Source organism: Drosophila subpulchrella, chromosome 4 (assembly GCF_014743375.2).
Source record: "Drosophila subpulchrella strain 33 F10 #4 breed RU33 chromosome 4, RU_Dsub_v1.1 Primary Assembly, whole genome shotgun sequence".
Classification (NCBI taxonomy): Eukaryota; Metazoa; Arthropoda; class Insecta; order Diptera; family Drosophilidae; genus Drosophila; species Drosophila subpulchrella.
In genome coordinates, this window is record NC_050608.1 from 183,269 (window position 1) to 206,273 (window position 23,005).

Consider the following 23,005-nt stretch of genomic DNA (forward strand, 5'->3'; position numbering starts at 1 on the left):
ATATACAGTTCTTATTTTTATTCAAAAAATATCGATACTGATATTTTGATGTCCTTTCACTACCACCAGACTCTTATTCCTGGTGTGAAACTAGGAAAATAGCCAATATTCAAACACATTAGCTAGGGCAAAAGCGCCCTCAAGGGGTCGGTGTTGAAACTACCCTAAATTTTAAAATAATAAGTTTCCAAAACTGGAGTAACTCAACTTAGGTTTGTGTCCACACTTTTTTATAAGACTTTTATTTTTGTTCTATAAAATACAAGAGCCCAATTAAGTGTCATTGCATAGCGCCATCTATAACAGCCCTGTGAAGTTTAGTCGTTTACTAACGCGGCATCTATAACAACTTTGTTAACTGACATTGTTTAGTCAATACCTATCGATTGACCCAAAAAAAAATTTGCCACTCCCACTCTAACGCCCACAAACCGCCCAAACCTGTGGCGCCCACAATTCTCATGCCAGAAAAAAATTTTTAACTGAAATGTATTAGTCTCGACAATACCTATCGATTGACGCCCACGCAAACGGCCACAAGGCTTAAATCTGTCACCGCCCACATAACCATACACTTCCCGTTTGTCCCTTTAGCTGAGTAACGGGTATCTGATAGTCGAGGTACTCGACTATAACATTCTTCCTTGTTTTTACTGATTTGCCGCAGTCACTTTTTGCGTTGTTTATTATATCCGTTACTCGTCGAAAAGTATGTAACAGGCAGAAGGAAGCGTTTCCGACCCCATAAAGTATATATATTCTTGATCAGGATCACTAGTCGAGTCGATCTAGCTAGTCCGTCTGACCGTTTGTCCGTATGAACGCTGTGATCTCGGAAACTATAAAAGCTACAAAAGTTGGGCTTTGGCATGCAGATTCCTGAGGCTTTGCAAAGCGCATGTTTATCTCAACAGGGTGACACGCCCACTCTAACTCCCACAAACGGCCATAACGCTAAAACCTTAAGATTTCCTCCGAATTTGTCCCGAATCGGCCAATGATTTTAATCAATTCGCGCCAACTTGTTTGAATTCGTCTGTCTACACCGGATTTTATTCTAATGTAAGTGAGGGGCTTTTTACACCATCTGACATGTAAAATGTAATGTAAGATAAAATGCCGGGTCAGTGCGACCAGTCTGGGTTTTGGTGAAAATGCCGCAGTTTTCGGGGAAACTTTAAAAACAAAATAACATACAAACACAAAAAACATATTTTTAAGCCTAATACTCAGAAAGAAAAAGCGTTTCCTCTTGTCGAAAAATCTTAACTTGTAGTTAGTGGCTGTTGTAGTGGCTGAAGCCACACGTAGAGTTACCGAATTTTTAGAGCTCATCAAAACTGGTGTATGTATGACTGTTGTTACCTTGGAATATTGAATGTCTGTTTTTGAATGACTTGTTAGTGTCCGCACACACACGTGCAGAAATAGAAACACATGTACTACCCGGAAACTGTGAATAATAATAACAATATAACTTAATAATAATAATTATTTGTAAGTTAGCGTCGACATGTTATGATCCATGACAAGGCTTACCCTTTAATTTTAGTATTATAGTTGGCCTCATCCCATCCTCCCTATGTAAGACCATATCTCGAAAACTGCATTACAAGTGAATTCAACATTTTCTATAGATAGTTTATTTAATTGGAAATATTTGAGATACTGTGCAATTTTGAACACACCCTGTGAAAAGTGTAAAAATTATTTGAAAATTGGCGTCGTAATCGAGATTTTACATCGGTCGTAGTCTCGGATATAGAGGTTGATGTCATGGTTGGCAAGGGGCTCTTGTCCTGGCGTTTTAGTTTCCCCCATCGGTCTGTAAATACAACATTTAAGCACGCTCTGTGAACAATGTTATTAATAATACAAATTTTGTAATAACCGGATTCAGAGGTTGTTATACTCTTGCAGAGGGTATTATGATTTCAGTCAGAAGTTTGCAACGCAGTGAAGGAGACGTTTCCGACCCCATAAAGTATATATATTCTTGATCAGGATCACTAGCCGAGTCGATCTAACCATGTCCGTTTGTTTGTCCGTTTTTGAACAATTAACCTCCTACGCTCGGAAATACCATTTTTTATTAGTTCTGAATTTCGAATTAAATTGTATCAAAATCGAACGACTTTATCATATAGCTGCCATAGGTACGATCGGAAAATTCGTGTGAAAATAATATGAAACAAATTAAAGCTTCGGTGTTTTTAACATATAACCTCCTACGCTTAGAAATAACATTTTTTAATTAGTTCTGAGTTTCCAATTTAATTTTATCAAAATCGGACGACTATATCATATAGCTGCCATGGGTACGATCGGGAAATTGGTGGAAAAATAATATGAAACAAATTATAGCTTCAGTGTTTTTTGACATATTATCTTATACTATTGGGAATATAATTTGTTGTGTTTTTAAATTTAATAACTATAACTGCAAGGGTATATGAGCTTCGGCTTGCTGAAGTTAACTTCTTTTCTTGTTTTTATTATTATCTATTATTCTTATTAACATACATCAAAGTTATTTATACACACTTACTTTTCAGAATTAGTTAAGCTTGCTATTCTATACTCTACCTAAGAATGATTTTCGTCAAAGAATATCAATAGAGACAAAAAAACCATAGAAAAAGCAAAAGCCGAGTGCCTCGACTATCAGATACTCGTTACTTAGCTTTTAACTTCAAAAGAAATACACTGGTCGGCATAAGTATTTTGACAAAACAAAAATTAAATATACTCATAATTTAAACTTACTCCTAGTTAACTTTGGCATCAATGGAAAGGTAATTTCGGCACTTAAATTACCTTTCCATTGATGCCAAAGTTTACAAGGAGTAAGTTCAAATTGAAAGCTACAATACATTTCTTAACACATTCAGTACTTATTGAAAAGGACGAATTTGTGTAAACATCTACTTTTTAAACTATTTTTCTCGACTTGAAAACTTAAATTTTTCGATGCAAAAAGTTTCTTCAAACAAAAATAATAGAAACTGCAAAAAGAATTTCTCAAAAATCATTTCGCTTATATTTTTTATGATTTTTTGAAGGTGACAATGTCGGAAAAAATTTGTATGAAAAAAGGAAAATATGGCTCGAATTCATGTTTCTAAACATTATTGAATCAAAAAATTTAAGTTTTCAAGTCGAGGAAAAAAGTTTAATAAGTAGATGCTTACACAAATTCGTCCTTTCCAATAAATACTGAATGGGTTAAGAAATGTATTGTATCATTCAAACGGCATTTAAATTACGTTTCCATTCATGCCAAAGTTTACGAGAAGTAAGTTCAAATTATAAGTATATTTAACTGTTTGTTTCGTCAAAATATTTATGCCGACCAGTGTATGTGCCGACGGAATTTATACTTTTAATTAGGCATGTGTCGACAGCAAATAATACGCGCAACTTGCCCAAACAAAAGAAGTCCTCATGACCCCTTAACTACTCGATATCAGCAGCGTGTAGCTGTTATTGGTTAAGAAATGTCTAATGCTCAAGCTGGCTCAAAAAAAGTCGTCAGCCACAGATTTCATCCTGATTGAGGTCAGGTCAAACAAAAAACAAGAGAGATAACAATTGAACAGGAGGGAAGAAAGGCGGGTCCGTAATATAGCTTAGATAACAAAGAGTAGGGGATTCTACTACAAGCCACAGCCGATGCCGACAAGGTTTTGTAACAAACAAAAGAGGTCAAAATCGTTACACTAAACACCCGAACAGAGTGACGCGCCCTATATAGACAAACGGAAAAAATGAATAGTTTTCAACCAACCCCTACTTAGGGGGTGGGGTTTTGGTGCGAGGAGAGTTGAGCCCTACCCTTGAGGTAAACAATTAAAATTATGCATTGTGTGTGGATTTGCGCATGAATAAAACTGCATGATCTTTGCTTTTGTGCTTGCTAGTAAAAGGCGGGACGTATATGACCATGTGTAGGTATATAGACATATATATGTATGTGTTTAAGAGTATTGATTTGATTGAAACAAATACCTGAAATTCCTTTTCTTTCGGTTTGTCTGCAAAAACGTCGATGTCAATAACCATTAGAAATAGAGAGTTCTAAGGTGAATTAAAGTCTTGTGAAGGGTACAAGATACTGCTGAAAGCAATTTATCGCTTTCTCAGTCCAGTGTAATTATACCCGTTTCTAGTAAAGCAATAGGGTATACTAGATTCGCAAGTATGTAATAGGTAGAAGGACCGACCCTATAAGGTATATGTATTCTTGGTCAGGATCACTCGCCGAGTCGATCTAGCCATGTCCGTCTGTTCGTCCGTCCGAATGAACGCTGAGATCTCGGAATCTATAAAAGCTAGAATGTTGGGACTTGGCCTGTAGATTCTTGAGCTTCTTGCCCAGCGCAAGTTTGTTTCAGCAGGGTGCCACACCCACTCTAACACCTAGAAACGCCCATAATGCTAAAAATATAAAATGGGACTTTGCTTTGATTATCAATGTCCAACTACAGGCCAAAAATTGTTCAATTCAGGACATTCATTAACAAGTTAAAAGCAAATAAAGGCTGCATTCTTGGGAACTGGCGCTTTTTTACGTTTATATTTATTTTAGTATTTTAGTGAGAGTTACTCCTAACTGCTAAAACATTTTTATAGGCTTAAGAAAAATTTTGAAATTCGGCTTAGAAGTGAAGTCGTATAGTCCCAGGACGGTCAGACCTCGGTGGGCGGAGACCTTTAGATGAAGCACGCGTTTCGTATTATTTGCCGGATACGGAAATATTATTTTAAATAACTGCGCACCATCACGAAGAAAACATGCTACCGTGGGTTCGTCAAGGGACTGAAAGTGTGTATACATCATCGTTCCAAACTGCTCTTGCTCTTATTAAGTGGCAATGGTAAGGGTAAAGTGTGCGTGTGCACGGGAAATTAACAAAGGAGCGTGCAGAATCTGATTCGAAATATTTGCTTATTCTCGCTTATTAATTTATTGCTTGGATTAAATATATCTTGAAATGATGAAGTAATTTCGGTTTAATGTCATACGATTTTTTTAGAAGTCAATAATGGAAGGTTAAGATATGAGCATTTTATATTATATAAAATGCTGCATTTTTTCGATGGTAGAATTTAAAGCGCTATGATCGATACTGCAAGAGAAGGAATATTTATATTATTTGTTTTTTTGTTATACTTGAGTGTGCGTAAGGTTTTTTACATGCAATCCACAGTCCACATTACTTATAGTGCGTAGCGATTGAGAGATATAACCATTGTCAATACTTTTCGTTTCGTTGACAACACAGCAGAAAAGTGGCCAGCCGATAGAAATGCGAGCGTTTAAATCTCTATTTACTGCACCTCGTAGTATCCAGCAGCGAATTACGGGTGTGGAGGTTGCTTGAGTTGCTGTTTTTGAATAGGGCTGACGCTTTACATCATCATCATCATCGGCACACGGCCCTCGTCCATCCTCATCCTCGTTTATAATCGATGCTCTTGCACTCGTTCAACCACACTCAGGAAAAATACGAATTTACAAGTTCGAAACAAGAAAAATTGAAATGAATTATTAGTTTGCAGAAAAGCCAAGAAAATCGTACAGTTACATTACGTTTTTTTAAAATTTTAATATAGATCGATAGAGAGATCGATAGAATTTCAGCCGCAAGTAGTTTGTACATATGTTTTTTTCAAAGATATGTAAAGCTACTACAATATACACTAGTGGGCTTAAGTATTTTGACAAAAACAAAGTTAAATATACTCATAATTTGAACTTAAATAGTTGCCGAGATCTTAACGGCAATAAGGAAGGACAGACAGACAAAGGGACATAGCTAGATCGGCTCGGTTGGTAATCCAGGTCAGGAATATATATACTTTATGGACGGAAACGCATCCTTCTACCTGTTACATATTTTTCGACAAACACAATTTACCATTATGATCTACGAGTAACGGGCATAAAAATGTGTGTCATTAACTACACGGTGTAAAAGCTTCTACCTACCGATTCCCTTTATGTTATTCATTGCAGATTTTAAAAACAAGTAAATCATTTGTTATACATTTATGGGTTGCTAGCAATTTTCTTATAGTTTTTCTGAGTGTTCTCTAGCCAATGCCACCAGTATCCCACCACCCACCACCGCCTGCTGTTGCCAGCGAACTGCAAAGACCGCCTGAAACTGAAACAGCCGTCTGCCACGTGGCGCTGACAAACTGCTTAAACACGCCATTGATGATTCAAATATAGTCTGGTTGGGTCTCTAGCCGCCGTTGCCAGCCTTTCTCCCCTTTTGCGCTCGACAAATTACACACTTTGCGGCATTTTGCGCTTTTAACAATTTTATTGTTATCGATCGGTGGTCACCAGGCTGCCAATTACCAAGTGCTGGAGCAGACAAATTCTAATTGTGCCGATGGAATTCAGAACCTGCATTGTGATTCGATGCACACCGTTCTAATTCTTAGTGATGCATATGAATATGTTTGTTCGTGTATATACAAAGTACATAGAAACAACCACATGTGATTAATTATGTGGGCTACGAAGTACTGGCCTTGGCTATATATACATATGTCTGGAAGTTGACTACTCATTTACTTTTTCACTTACTCGTAGACTTGCATACTTACATAAATCGGTGTCAGACGATACACGTGTTGAAAGGGATTAATGTGTGGTCATCGAAGGTAAGCGCTGTTGTAGTTGTACTCATAAAGGATTACTCGAGTGATTTCGATGCCGTAACTTACATACAAATTTGAAATGACTACTCTTTTAAGCTCTAATTTTAACATTAGGTTTTCTTATCCGACAGAATTTCTATATCCTTATAACTTATATATTTATTGTCGTTGCAGGTTTGGCAAGTACATGTTAAGTCAATAGTTTGAAGCGTGGTGGTGTTTGCAACATTAATGGTACGGTCTTATTATTATTATTGTTTTTATTAACGTTAGTATCCATCCACTCTCGTTGTTTTCCCAACCCCAACAAAGACGTTCGGATTGTGCAGTGAATAGCTGTGAAAAGTAATGCATACAAGCCTTGATGCAAGAGTAAAACAAGGAAGAACGCTATAGTCGAGTACCTCGACTATCAGATACCCGTTACTCAGCTAATCTGATTCGTCGGAAAATATGTAACAGGCAGAAGGAAGCGTTTCCGACCCCATATTCTTGATCAGGATCACTAGTCGAGTCGATCTAGCCATGTCTGTCTGTCCGTCTGTCCGTCCGTCCGTCTGTCCGTCCGTCCGGATGAACGCTGAGATCTCGGAAACTATAAGAGCTAGGCTATTGAGACTTGGCGTGCAGATTCCTGAGCTCACTCTAACGCCCACAAACCGCCCAAAACTGTGGCTCCTACAGTTTTTATGCTAGAATAAAAATTTTAACTGAAATGTATTGCTCTCGTCAATACCTATCGATTGACCCAAAAAAATTTGCCACGCCCCCTTTAACGCCCACAAACCCCCCACAAAATTCAAAAAATCGTAAGTATGAACGTGGATATCTCGGAAACTATCAAGGATAGAGAATTGGGATTTTAGATTGGGACTCCGTAGCCTTGTACGCAGCGCAAGTTTATTATGCGAATATGCCACGCCCACTTTAACGCCCACAAGCTGCCCAAACCTGTGGCGCCCACAATTTTTATGCTAGATAACAAATTTTAACTGAAATGTATTGGTCTCGTCAATTTTGCCACGCGCACTATAACGCCCATAACGCTTAAATCTGTCTACCGCCGGTAGGTGGCGCATTTCAATCTCGCTTTACTGCTTACATGTCTCCATTTCCCTTTGGTCCCTTTAGCTGAGTAACGGGTATCTGATAGTCGAGGTACTCGACTATAGCATTCCTTGTTTTTACTGAATTGCCGGAGTCACTTTTTGCGTTGTTTATTATACCCGTTACTCGTAGAGTAAAAAGGTATACGAGATTCGTCGGAAAGTATGTAACAGGCAGAAGGAAGCGTTTCCGACCCCATAAAGTATATACAGTGGTCGGCATATGTATTTTGACAAAATAAAAGTTAAGTATACTCATAACTTGAATTTACTTCTTGTAAACTATAGGCATCAATGGAAAGGTAATTTCAATGCCGTTTGAATGATACAATACATTTCTTTACCCATTCAGTACTTATTGAAAAGGACGAATTTGTGTAAATCAACTTTGAAATTTTTAAAAAAAACTTTTTTCCTCGTCTTGAAAACTTAAATTTTTTGATGCAAAAAGTTTCTTCAAACAAAAACAATAGTAACTGCAAAAAGAATTTTTCAAAAATCATTTTTCTTATATTTTTTATGAATTTTTGAAAATGCTTAAAAACAGGCATTTGAGCCATATTTTTGTCTTTTTCATACAAATTTTTTCCGACATTGTCACCTTCAAAAAATCATAAAAAATATAAGAAAAATGATTTTTGAAAAATTCTTTTTGCAGTTACTATTGTTTTTGTTTGAAGAAACTTTTTGCATCAAAAAATTTAAGTTTTCAAGACGAGGAAAAAAGTTTTTTTTTTAAATTTCAAAGTTGATTTACACAAATTCGTCCTTTTCAATAAGTACTGAATGGGTAAAGAAATGTATTGTATCATTCAAACGGCATTGAAATTACCTTTCCATTGATGCCTATAGTTTACAAGAAGTAAATTCAAGTTATGAGTATACTTAACTTTTATTTTGTCAAAATACATATGCCGACCAGTGTATATTCTTGATCAGAATCACTAGTCGAGTCGATCTAGCTAGTCCGTCTGTCCGTATGAACGCTGAGATCTCGGAAACTATAAAAGCTACAATACTGGGATTAGGCATGCAGATTCCTGAGATTCCTGCGCAGCGCAAGTTTGTTTCAGCAGAGTGCCACGCCCACTATAACGCCCACAAGCCGCCCAAAACTGAGGCTCCTCCAGTTTTGATGCTAGAACAAAGATTTTAACTGAAATGTATTGTTCTCATCAATACCTATCGATTGACCCAAAAAAGTTTGCCACGCCCACTTAATCGCCTACAAACTTAAAAAAATCGTAAGTATGAACGTGGATATCTCGGAAACTATTAAAGATAGAGAATTGGGATCTGAGATTTAGATTCCGTAGCCTTGTACGCAGCGCAAGTTTGTCACGCGAATATGCCACGCCCACTCTAACGCCCACAAACCGCTCAAGCCTGTGGAGGCCACAATTTTTTGCTAGATAAAAAATTTTAACTGAAATGTATTGGTCTCGTCAATACCTATCGATTGATCCAAAAATAAATGTTGCCACGCCCTCTATAACGCCCATAACGCTTGAATCTGTCTACCGCCGGTAGGTGGCGCATTTCAATCTCGCTTTGCTGCTTGCATATCTCCATTTCTCTTTGGTCCTTTAAGCTGAGTAACGGGTATCTGATAGTCGAGGTACTCGACTATAGCGTTCTTCCTTGTTTTATTTGTAAATGGTTAGCAACTCAAATTCAATTGTATTTACTTGATGTTTGTCTTATTCGAATTTATTTACTTCTTAAATGTGCTTTTCGGTGGCTGAACTACACGCACTATAACAAAGTCAAATGGCTGGCCAGGATGCTGTGCTGCGCAAGTTGTCGTCGATCACTTCGCTGAAAGTCATCTACCGAGGACAGGAGAAGGACTTCCTGGCCCTGTTGTAAGCCTACATGAGTGGTCTGAGTCCAGAGTGACCGGCCATACATTGCTAAGTCCTTGAAATATGTTTGTAATGGACCCGAAATAATTTGAAAATTATTAATTGATATTTCAAAAGGTTTTCATTTTCATTTTTAACAAAAATAAAAATGGTTAATATTGATATTGCAATCATAATAATCTGATATGAAATGTTACAAATTGATGTGAATGAATATCAGTTTGATATGAAACCATATATGTATACATATCATTTTGTTATCAAAGCAATCTGTTTGATATTGAACAAGAAAGGAAGTTAGCTTCGGCAAGCCGAAGCTTATATACCCTTGCAGCTATAATTATTAAATTTAAAAACACAAAAAATGATATTCCCTATAGTATAAGATAATATGTCAAAAAACACCGAAGCTATAATTTGTTTCATATTATTTTCCTACCAATTTTCCGATCGTTCCTATGGCAGCTATATGATATAGTCGTCCGATTTTGATAAAATTAAATTCGAAATTCAGAACTAATTAAAAAATGTTATTTCCAAGCGTAGGAGGTTATATGTTAAAAAACACCGAAGCTATAATTTGTTTCATATTATTTTCCTACCAATTTTCCGATCGTTCCTATGGCAGCTATATGACATAGTCGTCCGATTTTAATAAAATTTAATTCGAAATTCAGATCTAATTAAAAAAAGTTTATTTCCAAGCGTTGGAGGTTATATGTTGAAAAACACCGAAGCTATAATTTGTTTCATATTATTTTTCCACAAATTTTCCGATCGTTCCTATGGCAGCTACATGATATAGTCGTCCGATTTCGATCAAATTTAATTAAAAGTTCAAAACTAATTAAAAAATGTTATTTCTAAGCTTAGGAGGTCATAGGCTAAAAAACACCAAATATATAATTTTTTAAAATTTTTTTGTCCGATTATTCCTATGAGAGCTATAAGATATAGTTGTCCGATCCGGCTGGTTCCGACTTATATACTACCTGCAAAAGATATAAGACTTTTGGGAAAGTTTCAGCCCGATAGCTTTAAAACTGAGAGACTAGTTTGCGTAGAAACGGACGGACAGACGGACATGGCTAGATCGACTCGCCTAGTCATGCTGATCAAGAATATATATACTTTATGGGGTCGGAAACGTCTCCTTCACTGCGTTGCAAACTTCTGACTTCTGAAATCAATATACCCTCTGCAAGGGTATAAAAATACCATATTGGTATTAAAAATAACAGTTTTGTCACAAATTTTTATATGTGTGAGCAATGCTCATTGAGCATATTAATCTGATATGATAATATATACAATATGGCAACATAAGGGACCAAAATTGATGTCAAAAATACCTGATGTTGACCAGTTTCGGTATTTTATTTTCCCTGTGTAACTACTTTATGGGGTCGGAAAGGCTTCCATCACTTTGTTACATACATTTCCCCGAATACAAAATACACTTTTACTTGATCTAGTTTAATTGGTATAGATCATACGATAGCCATAAAAAGACATAAGGACTACCAGTTAAAAAGTGCATTTGAAAGTTCAAGTTCTACCTTGAGCGCTCTGCCGGTCATTTCTTCTCAGCATTTCACTGTCAGTCGACATTGAATATTAAATAAATAATTTCAGCTACACACTTTATAAATAGATGCAATTTAAGAGTCAAGATTATCGATTATATTATGACTATTATTAAAATGAAGAGTAACCGTTCTTCTGAAAAAATAAACAATGGAGAACGCTATAGTCGAGTACCTCGACTATCAGATATCCGTTACTCAGCTTAAGGGGCCAAAGGGAAATGGAGATATGCAAGCAGCAAAGCGAGATTTAAATGCGTAACCTACCGGTGGAAGACAGATTTAAGCGTTGTGGGCGTTAGGGTAGGCGTGGCAATTTTTTTTTGGATCAATCGATAGGTATTGACGAGACCAATACATTTCAGTTAAAATTTTTTATCTAGCATGAAAATTGTGGGCGCCACAGGCTTGGGCGGTTTGTGGGCGTTATAGTGGGCGTGGCATATTCGCGTGACAAAATTGCGCTGCGTACAAAGCTACGGAATCTAAATCTGAGATCCCGATTCTCTATCTTTGATAGTTTCCGAGATATCCACGTTCATACTTACGATTTTTTGAAGTTTGTGGGCGGTTTGTGGGCGTTTAAGTGGGCGTGGCAAACTTTTTGTTGGGTCAATCGATAGGTATTGATGAGAACAATACATTTCAGCTAAAATTTTTATTCTAGCATCAAAACTGTAGGAGCCACAGTTTTGGGCGGTTTGTGGGCCTTAGAGTGGGCGTGGCACTCTGCTGAAACAAACTTGCGCTGCGCAGGAATCTCAGGAACCTGCATGCCTAATCCCAGTATTGTAGCTCTTATAGTTTCCGAGATCTCTGCGTTCATACGGACATACGGACATGGCTAGATCGACTCGGCTAGTGATCCTGATCAAGAATATATATACTTTATTGGGTCGGAAACGCTTAATTCTGCCTGTTACATACTTTCCGACGAATCTAGTATACCCTTTTACTCTACGAGTAACGGGTATAAACAGTTTACGACTGTACAGGGTCAAACTTGAATTCCATCATATTGGTTATTAATAGTTGACAGCGTTCTTATCGTCATAGCTTCAAAAAATCTTGATCACGTTTGGCGAAGTTACATCGAAGGAAAATCATGATTAGAATCTTGTTTGATGGATTCATTCTCTATCCACACTGCAGTTCCATACAAAGCGATCTATCATCAACACCAAATCGATCAAAATGGGGTATGAACAAAAATATTTTAAATGCACCTGCATCTCGAGGTCTTTCGAGTTTCTATAAAAATAATAACGTTATAGAATCATCATTTATTAAATACATTTTATACTATTAATTATACTAAGAAATAGTGAGAAAATTCAATAACTGTCTATTTATAAAATATTCTCCGTAGTTCACCACAATTTATTTTATATCCTTGTAGAGGGTTTCGTATTGTTTGTCAGAAGTTTGCAACGCAGGAAAGGAAACGTTCCCGACTCTATAAAAGTATATATATATTTATGATCAGCGTTACTAGATAAGTCAATATAGCTTTATCGTCTGCAAGATCAGTTTAAAAGCTTTCGATTTGTAAAATAAGTTTTAAACCGCCCTTGATCGGATGCTATTATGCAATACGAACAATCAGGTAAAACTTAAAAATTAAAATGATCTAACGCCCACAAATCTTAAAAGAACAAAAACTATAGTACTTAGACAAATTGCCTTTAGAGGGCGTGCATAGAATATCGAAATACCTGTTCAACAAAATACAGCATATGTCTGTAGATTTACACTGAGGGAAAACCCAAAAGTTTATACCATAGAGATGTCTAACATTATTCAAAGTACATGATCCTTACATACAGTTTCTAAAAAAAACCTTTAAATTTGATGATTAAGATTTGTGATTTCAGGAGTCTATGTACGTTTTTATACTACTCTATGATTAGTAGTATTATGAATATGTGTAGTACCATTTAGTAGCATATACTAACTACTCGGTTCATAGTCAAGTTACAACAGACGGCAGTATAATTTAAATCTTATCTATAACTCGCATTGGCAGCAAATTAAATTATTGTATAACAAATGTTTCGGCAATTTTCATGAATTCAAAACCATTGAGATGAAATAATGAAAATCCCAAAAAACAATCAAAGGGATACCCATACCCAAGTCTCAACCCTGCTGCATCCAGTCCCTTGTCCTGCTCCGTTCCTTATTTTCTTCCATCAGAAATACATCCCTAACACTACAAATATATTTCGGTCTGTCCCTGGACCTGACCCTTTTTGTATATTTGACTTGGGTTTGGGGTGTCGTCTGTGGAACGCGTGCGTGATTGTTGGTGAGCCACACACATTTGCGTCACTTCAACATCAATATGAAAAGTAGGCGTATCTCTACTGATGAAGTTAAATTAGCGCACTCAGATGATCCAGCTCTTATTTTATCTGAATTTTCCGATTTCTGTTGTTGGCAGTTCTGACATAACTCCTATGTTCGTTTTGGCAACTTTGATTCTGCAGATAATATTAGGCTCAACTACGCAAAAAGCAATCGAGAGCGCGGGAGTAAAATTGTAGATGTTTTTTGTATGAAAACTTTGTAATTACCTGTGTTAGCTACAGACGTTCCAGTCGCAAGCATTCGGACTTCTGACTAATTTTATAACGCATTAAAGTACTACCAGCGTTCTGGTCTTACAGGAAAGGTTCAAGTTTTATAATTGGGCACGCTGGTTTTTGACGGTGTTGAAATGAACAAATGCATTGTTTTATTATTTCAACAACGAACGCAATAATAAACAACACAGAAATAATTTAAGCAACAATGCGATGCCCTAGGATAAAGACGATGACAATTACAATGAGGATTTAGTCGAGGCTGTGGTGGATGGTCGTCCTCATCAGGGACACAGACTGAAGCACAAATCGCATGGTCGTAGCTGGAGCTGCCACTTCACTGGGCAATTAGTCATTCGACCGGAAAAGAAAAAGGGGAGCTTCAGCATCAACAGCAGCGAACAAAAATGATCAAACTAAATTTTGTGAGCTCTGAACCCTAGCTTTAGCAATTGGATTTAGTATTAACGCAAGAAATTGCCAGTGCGACTACTGTAACTCACCAGAGCCGGCGGTGAGTTGAGATTTTTCCTGCAAGGTTTATCTCAGAATTCTTATCCACAGCTACAGAAGGGAAACATTTATGGTAACGTAAATTGTATTTAAATTTAAAGTCCTAAACACTTCTTCGACCTCAAAGTGAACTAAAAGTAGTCAAAACGTAGAAAGCACAAAAAACATTAGAAATATCGTGCGCGAAAAACGTAGGTTTTTTTTATATATGAAACAATTCCCAGGACCCAAACTTTAGGGCCGCGAAAAAATCTTAAAGGTTCGAATGGAGTATATGTGCTGTAAGTCAGCGGTCTTCACGCAATGATCTTTTCTCTTTAATTTGTGAGTAATTTACGCAGGCTGCTTGTCGTTGTGTGTGTGCCGATCTGGTCTACACTGTTTGTTGTGTAGCGCCTGAGACCGACCAGAGCAATTCTCTATGTCCGCTTAATGGAAAGCGCCCGACCTCTATTTTAAATGCTTTTGATACCATCCGTCGCGTATTTCAGTAAAAATATAATTAGTTTAAAAATGTTTATTTTGCTCCACCTCTTTCCCTTGTTCTAGTTCTTTGTGTTTATAGATTATATTTTCAGTATTTTAGAGTATGTTTCAGTTACAACTTTATAAAACTTGTCATATGTACAGCGCCCAAGCCATACCCTCCTTAGAGTCAATACAACAAGTGTTGTTGACAGCATCAGTTTCCGCATTTCATTTTGTGTCATTAATTTTGGAGTCGGAGAAACCACATTGTGAAAAATAACAGCTGATCCCCCTTTTCCTTTTGATTTTGTGCTCGACATGCTTGTTCGAATCGTCGACTGGAACTAAATTTTGACATGTGATAAGAATTTTTCAGATAAATCTCGATGACCCAGGCAATGTCGTGGGCAAATGTGCCAAATTCCCATTCTTCTTCAGCCAGCTATTCGTAAAAGTTACTTTTTATCAAGGTATTAATATACCTCAACATTATTATCCGCTAAGAATTTATTTTATTCATCCTGCGTTTGCAACCCTGCCTGAAACCCCATTGTTACATATATGTATATACATTTTTAATGTTTATAAAATTATGCATGGGAGTTTTAGCACTTGCTTTCTTATACAGCAGAGCAATGTATATACAGAGCTTTCCGACTTTCAGAAAATTAAAAAAAAGATAGAACGCTTTAGTCGAGTGCCTCGACATTGTTTTTCAGAAATTTAAGAAAGCGAGAGGGGGAGACAAAAAAACAACAAATAGTTTAAATTGTTAAAAATCACTGTGGCGTAGTGACGAAGAGCACCAGGAGAGTGTGCGAAGGCGACTACTATATATACACGACAAATTAAAAATCTACTCTGATAGTATGATCGTAACGAGTGATACATCAATTGAAAGGTATCGCAAAAACTAAAGGATTGCTTTTCAAGACTTAAAAAAATCAATTAGTCTGAGAAAAAGAGCGGTGAAAATGTAAAAGTTAAAATTTAAATGCTATATGTCGTTGGAAAGATGTATTGAAATACTTTGCCTTCCTAACATGATTTGTTTAAAAATTTTGGGCAAACGTTCTTTTATTTCTAGTTTTTAGCTTTTTTTTTTTGAAAAACGATTTCGGCTAATACTTTAAACTCTACAGCTCTTGAGATTCCTCAACTTTGAACAACATTCTATTCTGTATGTGCGTATCCAAAAGCTATTTTAGGGTTTTGGAATCATTTAAATTGTTATAAACAGTTACATATAAGAAACTAGAATTCTACGGCTTTTGGGAAAGTAGATGAATTATATGATTGATGTTTAAAACAAAAACTTCCGATACCAAACAAAAATCAACACCTTCAACAAAGTTCTGACACCAACTTTTGTGTCGAAAATGTATCATACGATAGAAAAATTTAGAAAGTATATTTATGTTAGACCGTAAAAATTTGTTATGTATAGTACGTCAATTTTTTTATAGTATATATATACCTAAACATTTTTAAAAATAGTATATTAAATTCATAGATACGTCAGTGCAGCATGGTAATGTATAAGCAAAATAAAAAGAGGTACTTTTTAAATTGCCTTTTTTATGAGTGACTAAGATCTAGTGTGGTAGTATGTTGAAGTTGTTATACCCTTGCAGAGGGTATATTGATTTCAGTCAGAAGTTTGCAACGCAGTGATGGAGACGTTTCCGACCCCATAAAGTATATATATTCTTGATCAGCATGCCTAGACGAGTCGATCTAGCCATGTCTGTCTGTCCGTTTCTACGCAAACTAGTCTCTCAGTTTTTAAGCTATCGGGCTGAAACGTTCCCAAAAGTCTTATATCTTTTACAGGTAGTATATAAGTCGGAACCAGCCGGATCGGACAACTATATCTTATAGCTCCCATAGGAATAATCGGACAAAAAAATTTAAAAAAATTATATCTTTTGTGTTTTTTAGCATATAACCTCCTAAGCTTGGAAATAACATTTTTTAATTAGTTTTGAATTTTGTATTAAATTTTATCGAAATCGGACGACTATATCATATAGCTGCCATAGGAACGATCGGAAAATTGGTGGAAAAATAATATGAAACAAATTATAATTCGGTGTTTTTCAACATATAACCTCCAACGCTTGGAAATAACTTTTTTTAATTAGTTTTGAATTTCGAATTTAATTTTATCAAAATCGGACGACTATATCATATAGCTGCCATAGGAAAGATCGGAAAATTGGTACGAAAATAATATGAAACAAATTATAGCTTCGGTGTTTTTTAACATATAACCTCCTACGCTTAGAAATAACATTTTTTAATTAGTTCTGAATTTCGAATTTAATTTTTCAAAATCGGACGACTATGTCATATAGCTGCCATAGGAACGATCTGAAAATTCCTAGGAAAATAATATGAAACAAATTATAGCTTCGGTGTTTTTTGACATATTATCTTATACTATTGGGAATATCGTTTTTTGTGTTTTTAAATTTAATAATTATAGCTGCAAGGGTATATAAGCTTCGGCTTTCCGAAGCTAACTTCCTTTCTTGTTATAGAATATACTTAGAGTAAAGCCTTTTCAGATGGATTGGGTGTCTAGGTGTACGAGACGCTAGACCCAGTTGGAAATTATAAACAATACATTGCACAAAATTTGTAAAGTTATTATACCCTTGCAAAGGGTATATTGATTTCAGTCAGAAGTTTGCATCGCAATGAAGGAGACGTTTCCGACCTCATAAAGTATATATATTCTTGATCAGCATGACTAGACGAGTCGATCTAGCCATGTCCGTCTGTCCGTCCGTTTCTACGCAAACTAGTCTCTCAGTTTTTAAGCTATCGGGCTGAAACTTTCCCGAAAGTCTTTTATCTTTTGCAGGTAGTAAATAAGTCGGAACCAGCCGGATCGGACAACTATATCTTATAGCTCCCATAGGAATAATCGGACAACAAAATTTAAAAAAATTATATCTTTGGTGTTTTTTAGCCTATAACCTCCAAAGCTTGGAAATAACATTTTTTAATTAGTTTTGAACTTTGAATTAAATTTTATCGAAATCGGACGACTATATCATATAGCTGCCATAGGAACGATCGGAAAATTTGTGGAAAAATAATATGAAACAAATTATAGCTTCAATGTTTTTCAACATATAACATCCAACGCTTGGAAATAACATTTTTTAATTAGTTCTGAGTTTCGAATTTAATTTTATCAAAATCGGACGACTATATCATATAGCTGCCATAGGAACGATCGGAAAATTGGTAGGAAAATAATATGAAACAAATTATAGCTTCGGTATTTTTTGACATATTATCTAATACTATTGGGAACATAATTTTTTAAATTTAATAATTAAAGCTGCAAGGGTATATAAGCTTCGGCTTGCCGAAGCTAACTTCCTTTCTTGTTTTTGCATGTCTTTGTGTGGAAGATTATACTTTAGGATAGTTATTTGTAATAGTTAAATAACTATTTGTTGTTGCAATAACAAAATAAACACATCACGTGAATAAGTTAAATATTAAACAGTAAACAAAACAAAAAATAGACACATATTCAACAATTTTTAACAGTAAAGTATAGGTAAAGTTACTCGTAGAGTAAAAGGGTAGAAGGAAGCGTTTCCGACCCCATAAAGTATATATATTCTTGATCAGGATTACTAGCCGAGTCGATCTAGCCATGTCCGTCTGTTCGTCTGTCTCTCTGTCCGGATGAACGCTGAGATCTCGGAAACTATAAGAGCTTTGGCGTGCAGATTCCTGAGGTTCTTGCGCAGCGCAAGTTTGTTTCAGCAGCGTTCCACGCCTACTCTAACGCCCACGAACCGCCCAAAACTGTGGCTCCTACAGTTTTGATGCTAGAACAAAAATGTTAACTGAAATGTATTGTTCTTATCAATACCTATCGATTGACTCAAAAAAGTTTGCCACGCCCACTTTAACGCCCATAACGCTTAAACCTGTCTACCGCCGGTAGGTGGCGCACTTCAATTTCGCTTTGCTTCTTGCATATCTCCATTTCCCTTTGGTCCCTTTAGCTGAGTAACGGGTATCTAATAGTCGAGGTACTCGACTATAGCGTTCTTCCTTGTTTTGTTTTAGTTACTAAACTATATGCATTGGTCAATTTTACCTACCAAATTTTTTTGTGTACATGAACAATCTTAAATCCAAATAAAAATCCAAAAAAAATGTTTGGTTAAACAGCTTTGTTTAAAAGAGTTCTTTTTGCCGCGCAGTCATGTCATATGCCATAGTGTGGTTCTGACGTCATTGCTTTTCTTATCTTTTTGGGAGGTTTGTAGTCGTTGGAGTGGGTGTGGAAAAGTTTTTAGGGACAATCGAGAGGTATTAATGAAACCAATACATTTCTGTTAAAATGATTATTCTAGCATTAAAACTGTAAGCGTCAACGCATTGTGGGCGGTAGAGTGATCACTGAGAAAAGAATCTACATGCTTAATCTCAACTTACTAGCTTTTATAGTTTCCCAGATATTAACGTTCATATGGGTGATTTTGGTTGGTTTGTGGGCGTTAGAGTGGGCGTAGCAATCTTTTTTTTGGGTCAATTGAAAGATATTAACAAGATCTATACGTTTTTGTTAAACATTTTATTCTAGCATTAAAACTGTAGGAGCCACAGCTTTGGGTGGCTTGTGGGCGTTAGTGTGGCCATGGCACCCTGACGAATCAAACTTACCCTGCGCAGAAATCTCTAGAATCTGCATGCCTAATCCCAGTATTGCAGCTTGTACACTTTTCGAGATTGCAGCGTTCATACGGGCAGACGGTCATGGCTAGATCGACATGGATTGTGATCCTGATCGACTAACTGGTGTAATAATGACAGAAATATAAATATGATGTATCATTTCAATTTACTAGCCTTTACGTTTTGCGATAGCGTAAAAAATCGTTTTTTGTTTTTTTTATACCCGATACTTGTAGAGTAAACGTGTATTTAAAAAAATATGAGCATTGAGTATAAATCAAAACAAGAGAAAACGCTAAAGCCGTTGACCTCGACTATTAGAAACGCGTTACTCAGCTTAAAGTAGTGCGAGAGGTATGGAGATATGCTTAGTGCAACTCTGATTTTTCACCTTACACACCTAACCTATAGCGCCACCTACCTTCTTCTATAGTGCCACTTGTCCTACAGCGAAAACTAGCCTGTAGCGCCCCTAGCGGCTTGGTGGCGTATTAGTGAAAACAGCTCATTTGCTGCATGTAATGTGCAATCACGATTAAATTTCAACATATTGGATAGATAGGTAGTGATAATAAAAACAAACTCTCATTTAAATTTTTTCAAAATATAAAAAAATGTGGGCGCTTGTCGGATTTTAGTGTTATAGTCGTTAGAGTGGGCGTGGCACCCAAACAAACTTGCGCTGCACAGGAAGCCCAAGAATTTGGCTGACAAGTCCCAACACTCTAGCTACATTCTTCCGAGATCTCAGCGTTCATACGGATAGACGGACATGGCTAGATCGACTCGACTAGTGATCCTGATCAAGAATACATATATATACTTTATGGGGTCGGAAACGCTTCCACCTACCTGTTACATACTTTCCGACGAATTCAGTATACCCTTTTACGCAGTGTGATTTGGCTAATGTTACGACCGCATGAACGTAAACATGAAATTCCGGAATATTCAAATTTTTCGACTGGAATTTAACGAAAAAAATTTTTGTATGACTATATAATATATATTTATGATAACTTAAAGAATTAACGTTCAATTTTTTTTTTAGATATAAAAAAAGTAAAGTTTAAATGTATGCTATAAAAATACAAAATTGTATTTTTATACCATAATTTAAAGTCTGTACTTGAATACATTTTGTACAATTTACACACCACACCATATAAAATAAATTAACGTTTTTTCACACATTCCAGGAAAATCAGATTCGTCACCTTCACAATGCGCCATGAAATTTTTGGCACACGCAATAGGAATGACAAAAAGTCGATACCAGAATGTTCCCCTTTGAAGAGCCCCGCACTGAATGCCGTCACTAAAATAATGGGAAAGGTGGGGTGGGGGAGGAATGGATTCGTTGGTGCGTGTGACTTCAAAAATCCTAAAAACGTGTCGGACAGGATGTTGAGTGCAAGTAAGCTCAGTGGTGGCTTTTTGGGGGTGGTTAAGGTTCTAGAATGCTGTTACTTGGTGGTTTAATTTCTGTAAATAATAGATATCGAAACTGTAATCGCAGGCAGAAATCTGGACGGCGCAGATGAATTAGGCGTTTACTTATTTTCTCTTAGTGGATTTTTTAAGCTATAGTCAGAAGCTATGCATTTTGGCACTTGAAAAATGTCTCGAATCCGTGAACATGTTTAAAATATTATATATTCTTAAAATAGTTATTTTATACCTACATTTAATGGGGAATTTTTCAAGTTTCAAAGATTTTTTTTATGTAATCGTACTTCTATACAGTGTTTTTGTATTTTACGTTTAATCATAACTTTGTGTACACTTTGAATGTTTTAAATTCGATTTTTAAGATTTTAGAGTGTTGCATTTCAATAGTCAAAGGTTTAAGCCAATAAATCAGTAAAGTTTATAAAACATCATCATAAGCAAGCATATGCATCGCAGACGGATAAGTACATACAAATATATACACATCTAAGTTTATATAAATTCGGTTTTATTTGCCACCGTTATTATCACTGAATTCAATTCATAAAGTTAAAGTTGCCTCCCATACATAGCCATCTCTCTCCCACTCAACTCCCATTCGCCAGCAGTACGTGCGATTTCCACCCCCATTTCCATTTCCTCATTCCCTCTATGTCTCTACAGCTATCTCGCTCCGTGGCACGGGAAACGGCGGAGCCGTTGGCTCCCGTGGACTGCAAAGTGAAAGAGACAGCCGGAGCAACTCTGTCAAAATGGCTGGCCGATGCTTTCGCCGTTGCTCTTGCCAGTGTTTTTTCGCATGAGAGCTCATTAACGTTTCGCTTGGCTAAGTGCGCGCCTCGTCACTGAAACCAGTTAGTAAAAGAAATTTTTGTTCAAAGTAAAACCGATAGCTACGTCACGATTTGATCATTTCGAATGCAAATTATTCTCAGATTAATAAACTAGGTCGCCATTCGTGGCGCTGCCGCCGGGCTGCGGATCCGTACCTTCGGCGGATGCTATCAGGACCATAATGATGAATACTATCTATGGTGCACTAGTTAAAATACCCTGTTCCAAAGAGCGCGGCCAGAACTAAATGTCAAAGTGAAAACTAAAGAACTGGAAAAGCAGTACAAAGTGAGGAAATACCAAAAAGCCCGCCGAAATATGTAACAACAAATCGAATTAAAGTGATAGTCTAGAGTTCGATTACCATGTAAAGATACCATCTACGTGTACAAGTAAAAAGTTGACAACGAAATTCTCTTCAAACAGCAATGAAAACGTCTATAATCGGGCTTGCGTCGTACCAATTTTAAGCATACACATGCGAACACACCAATCACCATCGAAGTACTATCCCCGCAATCGTATAATAAATAATTAATTATGATGCTAACAACCGAACACATAATGCACGGGCACCCCCACTCGTCAGTCGGGCAGAGTACCCTATTTGGGTGCTCCACGGCGGGCCATAGTGGCATTAATCAGCTGGGCGGCGTATATGTCAATGGCCGGCCACTGCCCGACTCAACGCGTCAAAAAATAGTCGAACTAGCTCACTCTGGGGCCCGTCCTTGTGATATTTCGAGAATACTGCAAGTTTCCAACGGTTGCGTGAGCAAAATTCTGGGCAGGTGAGGCAGTTGAAATAGTTATTCATGCACAACAAAATTTTCCTATTCAAAGAAGTCTTTAAACTAAGAGCAGTGTATAAAGTGAATCAATTTCAAAATGTTAATCAACTTAATACGCAAAAGTAACAAAGTACATTAATGTAAGGGCATTAATGGCCAGATTAATATAGTTTCTATTGTATATCCTCTTGAAGATGTAAAAATCTAGTTTCGATCGCAAACATGTACCAACAGATGTTTCTCTTTTGCACGTTGCAGGAGAATTTATGAGAATACCTTAGATAATTTCCCTTGCGATGTGCCGAATAGAAACATATTTATTTTTTTAGTCATGTATAATCATATAAGTTACTATTATTTTTGTTTAAAGAAACTTTTTGCATGAAAAAATTTAGTTTTTCAAGACGGGGAAAAAGT

General features: G+C 36.5%; 3 protein-coding genes and 1 long non-coding RNA gene across 8 annotated transcripts in view; 2 read left to right on the forward strand and 2 right to left on the reverse strand.

Annotated features, from left to right (window-relative positions):
• LOC119563427 overlaps nucleotides 1-23,005 on the reverse strand; it is a 67,391-nt gene that overhangs the window by 26,897 nt on the left and 17,489 nt on the right. The gene's annotated exons all lie outside the window — the stretch shown is intronic.
• LOC119545857 lies at nucleotides 6,245-22,347 on the forward strand. Of its 4 annotated transcripts, none has more exons than XM_037851999.1 (5): nucleotides 6,245-6,678; nucleotides 6,850-6,909; nucleotides 9,548-9,646; nucleotides 20,711-20,928; nucleotides 22,224-22,347. In XM_037851999.1, exons 3-5 carry the CDS (start codon nucleotides 9,552-9,554, stop codon nucleotides 22,265-22,267), a joined length of 357 nt encoding a protein of 118 aa, XP_037707927.1. In that variant the 5' UTR covers nucleotides 6,245-6,678; nucleotides 6,850-6,909; nucleotides 9,548-9,551; the 3' UTR covers nucleotides 22,268-22,347. The 4 variants fall into 4 exon arrangements, with proteins under 4 accessions (XP_037707927.1, XP_037708011.1, XP_037707763.1 ...); XM_037852083.1 differs by lacking the exon at nucleotides 22,224-22,347 and adding an exon at nucleotides 21,899-22,034; XM_037851835.1 differs by lacking the exon at nucleotides 22,224-22,347 and adding an exon at nucleotides 21,627-21,802.
• LOC119546091 lies at nucleotides 9,475-21,342 on the reverse strand. Its single transcript, XR_005219165.1, has 3 exons — nucleotides 21,197-21,342; nucleotides 20,375-20,475; nucleotides 9,475-9,701 (listed from the first exon to the last, which is right to left on the reverse strand). It is a non-coding gene; the product is annotated as an uncharacterized LOC119546091 (long non-coding RNA).
• The window catches only part of LOC119545759 (paired box protein Pax-6), a 38,899-nt gene continuing 37,719 nt past the window's right edge, over nucleotides 21,826-23,005 (forward strand). Inside the window, exon 1 of one of the 2 annotated variants that reach the window (XM_037851648.1) lies at nucleotides 21,826-22,588. In XM_037851648.1, coding sequence (XP_037707576.1) covers nucleotides 22,338-22,588 — 251 coding nt within the window. In that variant the 5' untranslated portion in view covers nucleotides 21,826-22,337. The remainder of the gene's footprint in view (nucleotides 22,589-23,005) is intronic. The other variant, XM_037851733.1, reaches the window with a different exon arrangement.